The sequence below is a fragment of the Hemiscyllium ocellatum genome, chromosome 21, assembly GCF_020745735.1.
Source record: "Hemiscyllium ocellatum isolate sHemOce1 chromosome 21, sHemOce1.pat.X.cur, whole genome shotgun sequence".
Classification (NCBI taxonomy): domain Eukaryota; kingdom Metazoa; phylum Chordata; class Chondrichthyes; order Orectolobiformes; family Hemiscylliidae; genus Hemiscyllium; species Hemiscyllium ocellatum.
The window spans coordinates 33218956-33232468 of NC_083421.1; the positions used below are offsets into that span (position 1 = coordinate 33218956).

The 13513-nt window shown below is 41.1% G+C and overlaps 1 protein-coding gene across 5 annotated transcripts in view; it reads left to right on the plus strand.

The window, feature by feature from the left end:
• LOC132825811 (astrotactin-2-like) overlaps nt 1-13513 on the plus strand; it is a 1607744-nt gene that overhangs the window by 834449 nt on the left and 759782 nt on the right. For all 5 annotated transcript variants that reach the window (XM_060841306.1, XM_060841305.1, XM_060841303.1 and 2 more), the window contains one exon: nt 5906-6056. In XM_060841306.1, the coding sequence (XP_060697289.1) occupies nt 5906-6056 (151 nt within the window). The remainder of the gene's footprint in view (nt 1-5905; nt 6057-13513) is intronic.

Consider the following 13513-nt stretch of genomic DNA (forward strand, 5'->3'; position numbering starts at 1 on the left):
GTCAACATCACATGCCATGCACATTAATTGAAGGGTGGATTTGGTGACAGGATACTGGTCTTTGTGGAGTTATTTCATTGCTGTTTTGGGAAATGAAAGAGAAATGCAAATTCAGTCTGGTTTAAGGAGTCTGTTATACCACATTTTTGATTCAGGGAGGCGAGTTGGAACAGAATTAGGCCCGCTGACCTCAGAAGCAAAACTGTAGGTCGGCACGGAAGCACGCAATTGCCGAGGGAAATTTGTTAGAAAGCCTGCTGTGGTTTTCTGAAACCTTGTCACTGTAGTTTTCAAAGATGCTAGGCCTTTCTGTGGTCACGTCTCACACCACACCATTTTCCCAACCCATGCTTCTCAACCCATGACCGTCTCCAACCACAATGCCCCAATGATCCCTCAAATCTCCATATTACCTCTAGCAGTACCCACCATGGGCAAATCTCATGTCATGTGGAGTTGGCATAGATTGTTGGTCATGAAAAAATATCCCAGTGAAATTACATCTTAACTACTATATTTAAGAGTCTGCCAAGTCTTTTCGAATAGGGAAACCTGATCCTAAGTGCAGTTTGTTTGCCATTAAGAACTGTTACAACTGCTGTCCTTATAAAACAGTGTATACACTAACCAAACATAACATCTGTTTACTCAGTGGTGAGTCTAATTGTCTTGTACAGAACAATGCGAGGTGCCTAAAGTAAATGAATAAAATGATATATACATATGCATATACATTATATATTATTAATCTTGTTTCAATTTTGCTGGCACTTTACAAAACCCTGCCAATTGTTCTGCAAAAATAATATTATCTGTTAAATTCCATCCTATGCTGAGTTCAGTCTTGTTGATTTCTCTCAGTTATATTTTATTGTTTGTGTGTTTGGTTGGTTAAGTTGGTTCAATGGCTAGAATGTCATTCAGAATAAAGCCAACAGCATGGATTCAATCCCTGTACAGACATTACTCATACATGGAGACCCTAACAGTACACCTCATGCCAACCATGAGTATTCTTGAGCTATATATAAAGATTTGTCTCTTTACAAGGGAGGGAGATGTCTATGGGCCTTTGTGAACTTTGCTTCCTTATATACCTGCATTACATTGCTTCACTGCATGCATTATTTTTACTGACTTAATACAGATGAAAGCAAAGCCTTCTTGCTTTTTTTTAAAAAATCTTGAATATTGATCAGAAACTGTATTTGACTGGCTGTATAAATACTATGGCTACAAGATCAGGTCAGAGGTGAGGAATCTTGCAGCAAACAAATCACGACCAGAATCTCCAATGTCTGTCTGCCATTTATAAGATGCTTGTCATGGGTGTGATAGAGTACTCTATGCTCAACAGGGTGAGTGCAGCTCCCACAATGCTCAAGAAACTTAACACTATCTTGAATGAAGCAACTCCCTTGATTGGTGCCACATCCACAAGCATCCACTCCCTTCACTGCTTCTGCTCAGTTACAGCAATTTATTTCTACCATCAAGATATACTGCAGTTTCAAGTTAACACCCCAGCTCATTCACTATTCAGACTTGGGAAAAAGTCACTGTTCCTTCAGCATCACTGGGTCAAAATCCTCAACCTCCCTCTTTGAAGACAATATGGGTCAATCTACTGCAATGGACTGCATCGGTGCAGGAAGACAACTCACCACCACCTTCTCAAGAGCAACCAAGTCCCAGCCAGTAATGTCCATGTGCCAGGAATGAATTTGCAAAGAAATCCTTTTCTGTCTGCTCCTAGGAAAAGCTGGGTTAACCTGCACTCTTTGCACTTGTCGGTGCGAAATGCCCAAAAAACACTGTTAATGTTATTCCTTCTAAATTACATGTTACAGTTTCTCCCACTCGTTCAATCATGGATCATGTTTGTTTCTGCACACCATTCTATTATCACGCCCCAGTGTACTTGATTCATTCCATTCAGATTTCTGCTTCTGTCATTTTCAATTCATTAAGTTTGGTAGTTTATTTAATTAACTTTGTGCGTGACTATTTCCATACCATTAGTTATTGAATTTGCTTCATCCCATTCTCAAAAATGACACTTCTAATTATTAGTTTTAGTGCTATGAATCAGAGGCATTTATAATATTTGTTCATGGCAGGGTACAGCATCCTATTATCACGCAGGATATGTCCTGAATCATTACAGGCAATACTGTAATAGAGTGAATCATGCTGCATTAAAGACAACCATATACACCATTAATTCTGTGGTGAAAGTTGCCAATTAATACCATATGGGAGAAAGTGAGGATTGCAGATGCTGGAGATCAAAGTCGAAGAGTGTGGTGCTGGAAAAGCACAGCAGGTCAGGCAGCATCCGAGAAGCAGGAGAGTCGACATTTCAGTCATAAGCCCTTCATCAAGAATGAGGCTTGTGGGCCAAAGGGGCTGAAAGATAAAGGGGGGGAAGATAACTGGGTATGTGATAGGGGTGAAAGTGATAAGTCGGAGAGGAGGGTGGAGCAGACAGGTGGGAAGGAAAATGGACAGGTAGGACCATTCAAGAGGGGGAGGGGAAATGGAGAAACTGGTGAAATCCACATTGATCCCATGTGGTTTGAGGGTCCCAAGGTGAAAGATGAGGTGTTCTTCTTCCAGGTATCGGGTGGTTAGGGTTTGGTGATGGAGGTGGCCCAGGATCTGCATGTCCTTGCTGGAGCGGGAGGATGAGTTAAAGTACTCAGCTACAGGGTGGTGGGGTTGGACAGTGGGGCCCAGAGATGCTCTTTGAAATGATTCACAAGTTGGCGTCCTGTCTTCCAATGTAGAGGAGACCAATCAGGTGTAACGGATGCAGTGATACTACATTCGTGTTTTGCTTCCACATTGCCTTGCCACTGTTTCATTCCCAAGTGAAAACACAAGACGACAAAGAGCAGAAGTAGAAAGTCATTTTCCTTTTTTATAAATCTGACCTTATAAATCTAAGCTTATCTTTTCCCAAACAGAGATCTGGAAGTAGCAGCTAATTGAACAAAGGATTTATCAAGATTGCTTAATTAAAGTGAAAGTGTCTGTAAACAACAGGCAGGTTTACCAGCTAAATATAATGATACACTACCGACCTTAGGCTACCAATTAACAAAGTCACTGGAGATCATTGTAAACGCTAAATAATAGGTTTAGGTTGAACTAGAAATGTCTGCTGGTTTCAGTTTTAGAGAAAACAAGTGCATTGTAATTAGGAAGGTATATAATGAAACCAAAAAGATTTAAATGGATAGAAGCATCCTTTAAATGTAACCTATTTTTCTAATCATCCTGTTCAGGGATGCTATTACACACCTCTGGAGCAAGTGGTTCTTTAGTCCAGGCTTCCCAGTTCAGGGATATGGGCACTGTTGCTCAAGTACCGATTGATCCAGATTCCAATCAGCTTCTGCACTTTGCATCCTAAGACATCTCATTTGGAACAAGTTGATATAATGACTATGCAGTAGCTTCTTTCAAGATTTTTTGTAATGTTGTATGGAGTTTGAGTTATAGTGCATTTCTTTTGCCAGAGTTAATTAACCTAATGTTATAAATGGCCAAGATGTACAGTGATATTTGAAAAGGTAATTTCAAAAGAACTATTACTGTGTCATTTAATCAAGCTGTTATGACTGCCACTTGAACCCATTTGCAGTTGCTTTCAGAACTTTGTTTAATTATATGAATGAAGTCAGGCCTTCAGTCTTGACCCTAATAAAACTTGAGCAAGTAAAATAGCCTTGCACCAAATAAAATGTAACCTTGTGCTGCAGCATCTTACAACTTTACTAAGGTTACTGCTTTCATTCCTTAGTTATTTCTCCATTAAGTCTTTTAAGAGAGTGTCAGATTTTTAATCATTCTGTGAGCAATATCCATAATTAGTGACTGCACAAAGTCAGATCAGAAGATTATGAATGGAGAGAGTATTTGTAACTTACATTGTGTTTTATGTTTGCAGTAACTTATTGATAATCAATACGATAATATATTCCTCTGCAGTCTGCCGGAATAAAATCAGTTTCTAATTGTCACCAACTCATGCTGCCATTTTAATTGGTCCCTCATATTCATTACATTGTTTTGTTATAGTCTACTCTTGAAGTATAACTCGAAGCAAGTAAAACATCCTGCTGATAGTCTATCAGATAGTAATGTGGATCTTTAGTAGTGACCTTACATGTGGCAATTCAGGTTTTGGGTATAAAATTCTCCATTAATTTATTTAACTCTGTCATTTTATAACCTCAATTGCATTTTTGAGACCCCATTTCTTATTTTCTTTGTCACTCCTTCTCAATTGCACCATCTACTCAGTTGACTCAGTTATAAGGAGAGGCTGGATAGGCTGGGACTTTCTTGAACGGAGGAGGTCGAGGGGGTGACCTTACAGAGGTTTTTAAGATCATGAGGAGTACAGATAAGGTGTCTTTTCTCTGTAGTGGGGGATTTTAGGACGAGGGGGTACATATAACAAGGGTGTGAGAGACAACTTTTTTTTAGAAGAGGTGCTTCGTGTGTGGAATGAGTAGAAGTGGTGGATGTGTACAATTATGATGTTTAAAGGACTTTTAGATGAGTACACACATAGAAAGATTTGGAGGGATATGGGCTATGTGCAGGCAGGTGGGTATGGTAGTTTGGGATTATGGTTGGCATGGAGGGATTGGACCAAAGGGTTTGTTTCTGTACTGTGTGACTATGACTGGCGTTATCTGCCTAAAAATGCCAGAAGATCTGTGAGGGAAAGTTTACAATTTCGGTTTTTCATTCCACTGAATCTGGGTTAAAGTTCCTTTTTCTCTTGATTTCTGCATTAAAATTACACAGATTAAGAATCCTGTGTCTGGAGTTTGGAAAATATGAGCCCCACATCATGTTTTTTGAAACATGAATCTGATTGATAATTGAACAGCCAAACTGAAGACATTTGCTTTTTTACATCTTTATTCATTCTTATTCCTTGAGCTAAACTTCTCCTTGGCCTTTGGCTTGGCAAGTGGCCAGGAAATCAGCTGTAGCAGTGTACCTTATGAATATATACTGTCATTGATAACTTTTCATTCTCCCTAAAGGGGAACATATTTTTCAGCAACAAATCCATAGTGGAATTGAAAGGCTTTGTCCAATGATTAAGACGCCTGGTGACATATGATAGAAAGAATTATTTTAAATGGAATTTGTCATGATAGCTCAAACTGTAAATTAGGAAATTAATTTCATAATGATTAAAACACCTTACAAAGAAATTATTCGTGTACTTTTCTGTATATGTATACACGGTTATATAGCACATCAGGATCCTGTCCCTGAAGGTGACTGTCAGCTGAATTCAGTAATGCTTGAAGTTTCCTAAAGTCAGTGGAACGTTGATTTGAAACAAATGCTTCCAAAAAATAAATGTGAGCTGTTTTGAAATGGGTTTTCAGGTTCCAAAGAGGATAGGCTCAGAGTTGTTACCAGTGATCACAAAATGCAGTGAGTTGGATATCTTTGTGGTTATGTTCCTTCAAAATTCATTCAACCATATGGCATTGCTGATATTTTATTGAGTTTTGATTTTCTTGGTATTGAATTTAAAATTCAGTTGACGTATATTAACAGATAGGGGCACCATATCTTGAAGATAGCAAGTGCAGTCACTTCTGAACAATCTCATACCCTGAGGAGATAGCAGGATTTAAATTTGCACATGAGTAGTTATGCTTCTAAATGGTCTAATTTAGACTGGCAGTCTCTGAAGGATGAAAGAATTTGAAACATTAAGCTAGTTGTCTGGACTGATGAAATAGATGAATGAGGTTCACAGTGCCTGTTGTCAAGACTCCTTTCCTCCTTGGTTAGTTGCTGTTGGGGTCAATTTAATTCTGTGGCATTGCTCTAACTTATTCAATTCTGGTGTTCTTTAAAGGGAGGAAGCTATGCAATCTACGTACTTTGAAACGCCAGACGACCTCTTGTCCTCATTTGGCCCTGTGCGTGACTGCTCCCGGGATAATGGAGGCTGCACGCGAAATTATCGTTGCGTGACTGATCGAAAGATTGACACCACGGGATGTATGGTATGTTATAAAGCCTCATCAGTACAACCGCAGAATGCATGTTGCATAGAAAACAGGGCAAGGTTCATTTATAGGTGACCCAGGAAGCATCCGAGATAGTGTTAAGCCTAACTCTTGGCATGAATGCAAACATTGAAATGCTTCAAGTGTGTATTAAATCAAAAATGTTTCAGCAAAGTTGTACATTTTTTCATCAACTATGTGATGTAGCCAGTCTTCAAGTCTGCCGACTTTTAGTCTGCTGGCCAATGGATCTAAGAGACTATAACATACTTGCCAGATTAATATTGAGTGGTTGTGCTCAGCAAATCAACCTAGCTGACAGCTTGAAGTCAAGCCACTTATTGTATCATTTATATTCAGTGAGGAGTCATAGTTTTCCCATTGTCTCACTAGAAGGCTCCAGAAAATAACAGTAGCAATGCTGATTTATCCATTGATTGCAGAGAATCAAAGGATCCCTACAGTCCACACTGACTCTCTGAAGAGTATCCCACCCAGACCTGCCCCTCTACCCTATCCCTGTAAACCTCTATTTCCCCTGGCTAACCCATGGAGCCTACACATCCATGGACATTATGGGCAATTTAACATGGCTAGTCCACCCTAACCTGCACATCTTTGGACTGTGGAAGGAAACCGGAGCACTTGGAGGAAACCCATGCAGACATGGAGAGAATGTACAAACTCTACGCAGACAGTCGTCCAAGGGTGCAATCCAAACCTTGGTCCCTGGCGCTGTAAGACAGCAGAGCTAACCACTGAGCCAGCATGCCACCCCTGATAAAAACAAAAGCGTAATGTTTGCACTTGGATGGTTTTTATTTCAATGTAACAAAATGGAAGCAGTAGTTTATGCAGCTTTTCATACACAACTATCGCCCCTTTCCCCAAAGGTATTGGAATACAGTTCTGTGGTGGCTACCATTGATTCTGAATTCAGGGTATGGGGTAATTTATCTGGAATACGCATTATATACGTCATCCATTTACCCAGCTTGAAAGGTGGAACGGCCTTTGGGAGATGGGGATGGTGGTACTAAATTTGTTTCATAAACCAGTAACTTATTACTCTGGGATACAAACAGAAAATGCCTGAGAATCTCAACGGATCTGGCAGGATCTGTGGAGACGGATGTGGTGTATATGAATTTTAGTAAGGCATTTGATAAGGTTCCCCATGGTAGGCTACTGCAAAAAATACGGAGGTATGGCATTGAGGTTGAGTTAGAGATTTGGATTAGGAATTGGCTGGCTGGAAGAAGACAGAGGGTAGTAGTTGATGGTAAAGGTTCATCTTGGAGTGCAGTTACCAGTGGTGTTCCGCAAGGATCTGTTTTGGGACCATTGCTGTTTGTCATTTTTATAAATGACCTGGAGGAGGGGCTAGAAGGTTGGGTGAGCAAGTTTGCAGATGATACAAAAGTCGGTGGAGTTGTTGACAGTGAGGAAGGATGTGGCAGGTTACAGCGGGATACAGATAAGCTGCAGAGCTGGGCAGAAAGGTGGCAAATGGAGTTCAATGTAGCTAAGTGTGAAGTGATTCACTTTGGTAAGAGTAACAAAAAGATGGAGTACTGGGCTAATGGTCAGATACTTGGTAGTGTGGATGAGCAGAGGGATCTTGGTGTCCATGTACACAGATCTCTGAAAGTTGCCACCCAGGTAAATAGTGCAGTGAAGAAGGCATATGGCATACTGGCTTTTATTGGTAGAGGAATTGAGTTCCAGAGTCCTGAGGTCATGTTGCAGTTGTATAAGACTCTGGTGCGGCCACATCTGGAGTATTGTGTGCAGTTTTGGTCGCCATACTATAGGAAGGATGTGGAGGCACTGGAATGGGGGCAAAGGAGGTTTACCAGGATGTTGCCTGGTATGATAGGAAGATCGTATGAGGAAAGGCTGAGGCACTTGGGGCTGTTTTCATTGGAGAAAAGAGGGTTTGGGGTGACTTGATAGAGGTGTACAAGATGATTAGGGGTTTAGATACGGCTGACCATGAGAACCTTTTTCCACGTATGGAGTCAGATATTACGAGGGGGCATAGCTTTAAATTAATGGGTGGTAGATATAGGACTGATGTTAGGGGTAGATTCTTTACTCAGCGAGTCGTGAGTTCATGGAATGCCCTGCCAGTAACAGTGGTGGACTCTCCCTTTTTATGGGCATTTAAACGGGCATTGGATAGGCATATGGAGGAAAGTGGGCTAGTGTAGGTTAGGTGGGCTTGGATCGGCGCAACATCGAGGGCCGGAGGGCCTGTACTGCACTGTATTTTTCTATGTTCTATGTTTTAAAACCAAGGTTAATGTTTGTTAACACCCTCACTGCCAAAGAAAAATCAATGCCAATGCAAAGCTTTAACTTCAGTTTGCAATTCCTGTTTTTATTTCTGTCTAGTCTCAAATATTTTGGGTATTGCCTAAGTCCTCCTATTTAGAATTACATTACTGAATGTAAATTTATGTTGATCAAAGGTAAGATTTGTTGCATTGGAATTGTCCTTGTGATTTCGTTCTCTAAGAGGTAAGATAAATGTCCTTTATGTTGTTGGTTAAATGTTAGTTGTGCATTTTCAAGCTAGATTTAGTACTAAGAGCATTGTTCATCAGGGTGATGGGATTCATATGAGGAAATATGATGAACTGAGCATATGTTGCTAATGATTAAGTCAATTAATTTATGAATCAGTTTGTCAGATATTAGTGTTTCTGTACAGAAGTCAGGGACAGTGGGAACTCATCCCACACTGCTGTTGATATTTTCTGATAAATTCCTTTGCCTTTGGTCCAAACCTGTTAGATGTGTGTATGCATCACAAAATCTGATGACATGAGTCCTTGTGCATTAACTTTGAATGAATTCAAATCAAACAAATGAGATCTATGATTCGACTGAGAAAAATAAACAGCCCTGTAACATAGTAGTTTCAATTAAGCACTCAGTCATTTAAAAGCCAAATTTCCTGTATGAATTAAAGTGATCCCACTGTAACTCTGGATGTAATTACTGGAAGGATTATAGTGGTCCTTTGATGGCTGGAACATTGACGTGACCATGTCTCTCTGTGCTCTCCTTGAACAAATAAAGAATTAAGATTTCCTGATCAAAATAGGGACTTCCTCCTTAGATGAATCTGTGCTTATTGTGATAACAGTTGAGTTCCAAACAAGGATCGCTTCTTAGATCTGTCAGAAATTTAGAATTCAATCTTTAATAGCTCTTCAGTCCTTCATTGGTTGCAACCTTTCAAATTTTAGGCTTGGTTAAATGTCATTCATACTGTCAGTTTCTATAGAGTTTTTGTATTATTTTGAATTCTCAATGAGATTACTGTTGCAAGGCAAGGAATTCTTAAATTATTTTATTATAGCAGTGAAACACCTATTCCAGATATTACAGCTTGCATTCATATAGCAACTTTAACGTGTCCCACAGAGCTGAACTTATAGTTAGGTTCCACTGCTCTCACCTTCCCCTAATGCTTTTGACTTCCTAGAGTCACAGAGATGTCCAGCATGGAAACAGACCCTTTGGTCCAACTTGTTCTTGCCATCCAGTTATCCTAATTTAATCCAGTCCCTTTTGCCAGTGTTTGGCCCATATCCCTCTAAACGCTTCCTTAATGTATATCCATCCAGATGTCATTCGAATCATGTAAATGTACCAGCCTCTACCACTTCCTGTGGTAGCTTATTCCATTCACGCACCACCCTATGCATGAGAAAGTTGCCCCTTAGGTCCCTTTTAAATCTTTCCCCTCTTAAGTTAAACTGATGCCCTCTCGTTTTGGACCCCAACACCCCAGTGTAAAGACCTTGTCTCTTTATCCTATCTCATCCCTTCATGATCTTGTAAACCTCTATTAGGGCACCCCCTCAGCCTCTGATACTCCAGGGAAAACAGTCCCAACCTATTCAGTCTCTCCCTACAGCTCAAACCCTCCAACCTTGGCAATATCCTTGTGAATCTCTTCTGAATCCTTTCACGTTTCACAACATCCTTCCGATAGCAGGGAGACCAAAATTGTGTGCAGTATTCCAAAAGTGGCCTAAACAATGTCCTGTACATCTGCAACATAATGTCCCAACTCCTATACTCAATGGTCTAACCCAGAAAAATAAGCAAACCAAATGCTTTCTTCACTAACATGTCAACCTGGGACTCCACTTTCAAGGAACTATGAACCTGCACTCCAAGGTCTCTTTAGAGTCATAGAGATGTACAGTGTGGAAACAGACCCTTTGGTCCAACCCGTCCATGCTGACCAGATATCCCAACCCAATCTAGTCCCACCTGCCAGCGCCCGGCCCATATCCCTTCAAACCCTTCCTATTCATATAGCCATCCGAATGCCTCTCAAATGTTGCAATTGTACCAGCCTCCACCACTTCCTCTGGCAGCTCATTCCATACACGTACCACTGTCTGTGTGAAAAAGTTGCCCCGTAGATCTGTTTTATATCTTTCCCCTGTCACCCTAAACCTATGCCCTCTAGTTCTGGACTCCCCAATCTCAGGGAAAAGACTTTGCCTATTTACATTATCCATGCCCCTCATAATTTTGTAACCCTCTATAAAGTCACCCCTCAGCCTCCGATGCTCCAGAGAAAACAGCCCCAGCCTGTTCAACCTCTCCCTCCAGCTCAAATCCTCCAACCTGGCAACATCCTTGTAAATCTCTTTGTTCAGCAACACTTCCCAGGTCTTTACCATTAAATGGTTAGATTCCCTACAGTATGGAAACAGCCTTTTGGCCCAGCAAGTTCACATCGACCCCTTGAAGAATAACCCACCCAGACCCATTCCCCTACCTCATACTACAGGCAGTTTAGCATGACCAATTCACCTGACCTACACATCTTTAGATTGTGGGAGGAAACCGGAGCAGCCAAACGAAAGCCACATGGACACAGGGAGAATATGCAAACTCCACACCGACATTCGCCCGAGGTGGATATCAAACCCAGGTCCCTGGTGTTTTGAGGCGGCAGTGCTAACCACTGAGCCACCGACTGACCCTAACCTATGAGTCCAGTCCTGATTTGCCTTTCCAAAATGCAGCATCTCACATTTATCGAAACTAAACTCCATCTGCTACTTCTTGGCCCATTGCCCCATCTGATCAAGATCCTGTTGTTCACTGAGGTACCCTTCTTTACTGTCCACTGCATCTCAAATTTTGGAGCCACCTGCAAACTTACTAACCATACCTCCGATGTTAATATCCAAATCATTTATGTAAATGACAAAAAACAGTGGAACCCAGCACTGATACTTGTGGCACACCACAGGTCAAAGGCTTCCAGTCTTAAATGTCACCCTCCACCACCACTCTCTGCCATCTACCTTCATGCCAATTCTATATCTAAATAACTAGTTCTCCCTGCATTACATCTAACCTTGCTAACCAGTCTACCATGAGGAATCTTGTTGAACGTCTTACTGAAGGCCATATAGATCAAGTCTATTACTCTGTCCTCATCAATCCTCTTCATTACTTTTTCAATAAACTCAATCAAGTTAGTGAGATACAATTTCCCATGCACAAAGCCATGTTGACTATAGTTCCCAGGCTTTTCCTCACCACCCTTCTTAAAAAGTGGCACCATGTTAGTCAACCTCCAGGCATGCATCAGAGGCTGAAGGGTGACCTTATAGAGGTTTATAAAATCATGAGGTGCATGGAGAGGGTAAATAGACAAGTCTTTTCCCTGGGCTGGGGGAGTCCACAACTAGAGGTAATTTGTTCAGGGTGAGAGGGGAAAGATGTAAAAGGGACCTAAGGGCAACTTTTTCATGCAGAGGATGATGCATGTATGGAATGAGCTGTCAGAGGAAGTGGTAGGGGCTGGTACAATTAAATATTTAAAAGATATTTGGATGGGTATATAAATAGGAAGGGTTTAAAGGGATACAGGCCAAATGCTGGCAAATGGGACTAGAACAAATTAGGATATCTGATCGGCTTGGACGAGTTGAACCAAAGGGTCTGTTTCATTGCTGTACATCTCTATGACTCTGTGACTCACCTGTGCCTATCGATGATGGAAACATTTCAGCAAGGAGCCCAGTAATCACTTTCCTATCTTCCCACAGAGTTCTAGGGTGCACCTGATTAGGTTTCAGGGACTTTTCCACGTTTATGTATTCTAAAACATTTAGCATCTCCTCCTCTGCAATACGGATATTTTTCAATATGTTCCACAAAGCTTAAGTTACAGTTAGGTTCCACTGCTCTCACCTTCCACTAAAAGTTTTTGACTTCTTAGAGTCACAGAGATGTACAGCATGGAAACAGACCCTTTGGTCCAACTTCTCCATGCCAACCAGATATCCTAAATTAATCCAGTCCCATTTGCCAGCATTTGGCCCATATCCCTTTAAACCCTTCCTATTCATGTACCCACCCAGATGTCTTTCAAATCATGTAAATGTACCAGCCTCTACCACTTCCTTTGGTAGCTTATTCCATTCATACACCACCCTATGCGTGAAAAAGTTGCCCCGTAGGTCTCATTTATATCGTTCCCCTCTCACCTTAAACCTGTGCCCTCTAGTTTTGGACACCCCCACCCCAGGGAAAAGACCTTGTCTCTTTATCCTATCCGTGGAGAAAGTGAGGACTGCAGATGCTGGAGATCAGAGCTGAAAATGTTTTGCTGGAAAAGCGCAGCAGGTCAGGCAGCATCCAAGGAGCAGGAGAATCGACATTTTGGGCATGGTATCCATGCCCTTCCTGATTTTGTAAACTTCTATAAAGTCACCCCTCAGCCTCCGATTTATTTCCCCACATTCTCTGTCATCTAAATCCTTCTCCACAGTAAACACTGATGTAAAATACTCGTCTACTATCACCCCCATTTTCTGCAGTTCCACACACAGGCGACCTTGTTAATCTTTAAAGGCCCTTTTCTCTCCCTAGTTACCCTTTTGTCCTTCATGTTTTTGTAGAATGCTTTTCGATTCTCTTTAAAACTATTTTCCAAAACTATCTCATATCACCTTTTTTCTCTCCTGATTTCCCTCTTAAGGGAAACTCCTATTGCCTTCATACATTTCTAGGGAATCACTCGATTTCTACTGTCTATACCTGACATATGCTTCCAATTTTTTCTTCACCAAAACCTCATTTTCTCTCATCATACAACTATCCTTGCACCTACCAGCCTTGCCCTTCACCCTAACAGGAACAGGAGCTCTTGTTATCTCATTTTTGAAGGTTTCCCATTTTCTAGCTGTCCTGCGGACATTGACTCCCAATCAGCTTTTGAAAGTTTTTGCCTAATGCCATCAAAATTGGCCTTCCTCCAATTTGGAACTTTAACTTGTAGATCCTGTCTATCCTTTTCATTTGCTATATTAAAATGTTCACTGGCACCAAAGTGCTCCCCCACTGACACTTAAGTCACCTACCCTGCCTTATTTCCCAAGAGTAGGTCAAGTTTTGCACCTTCT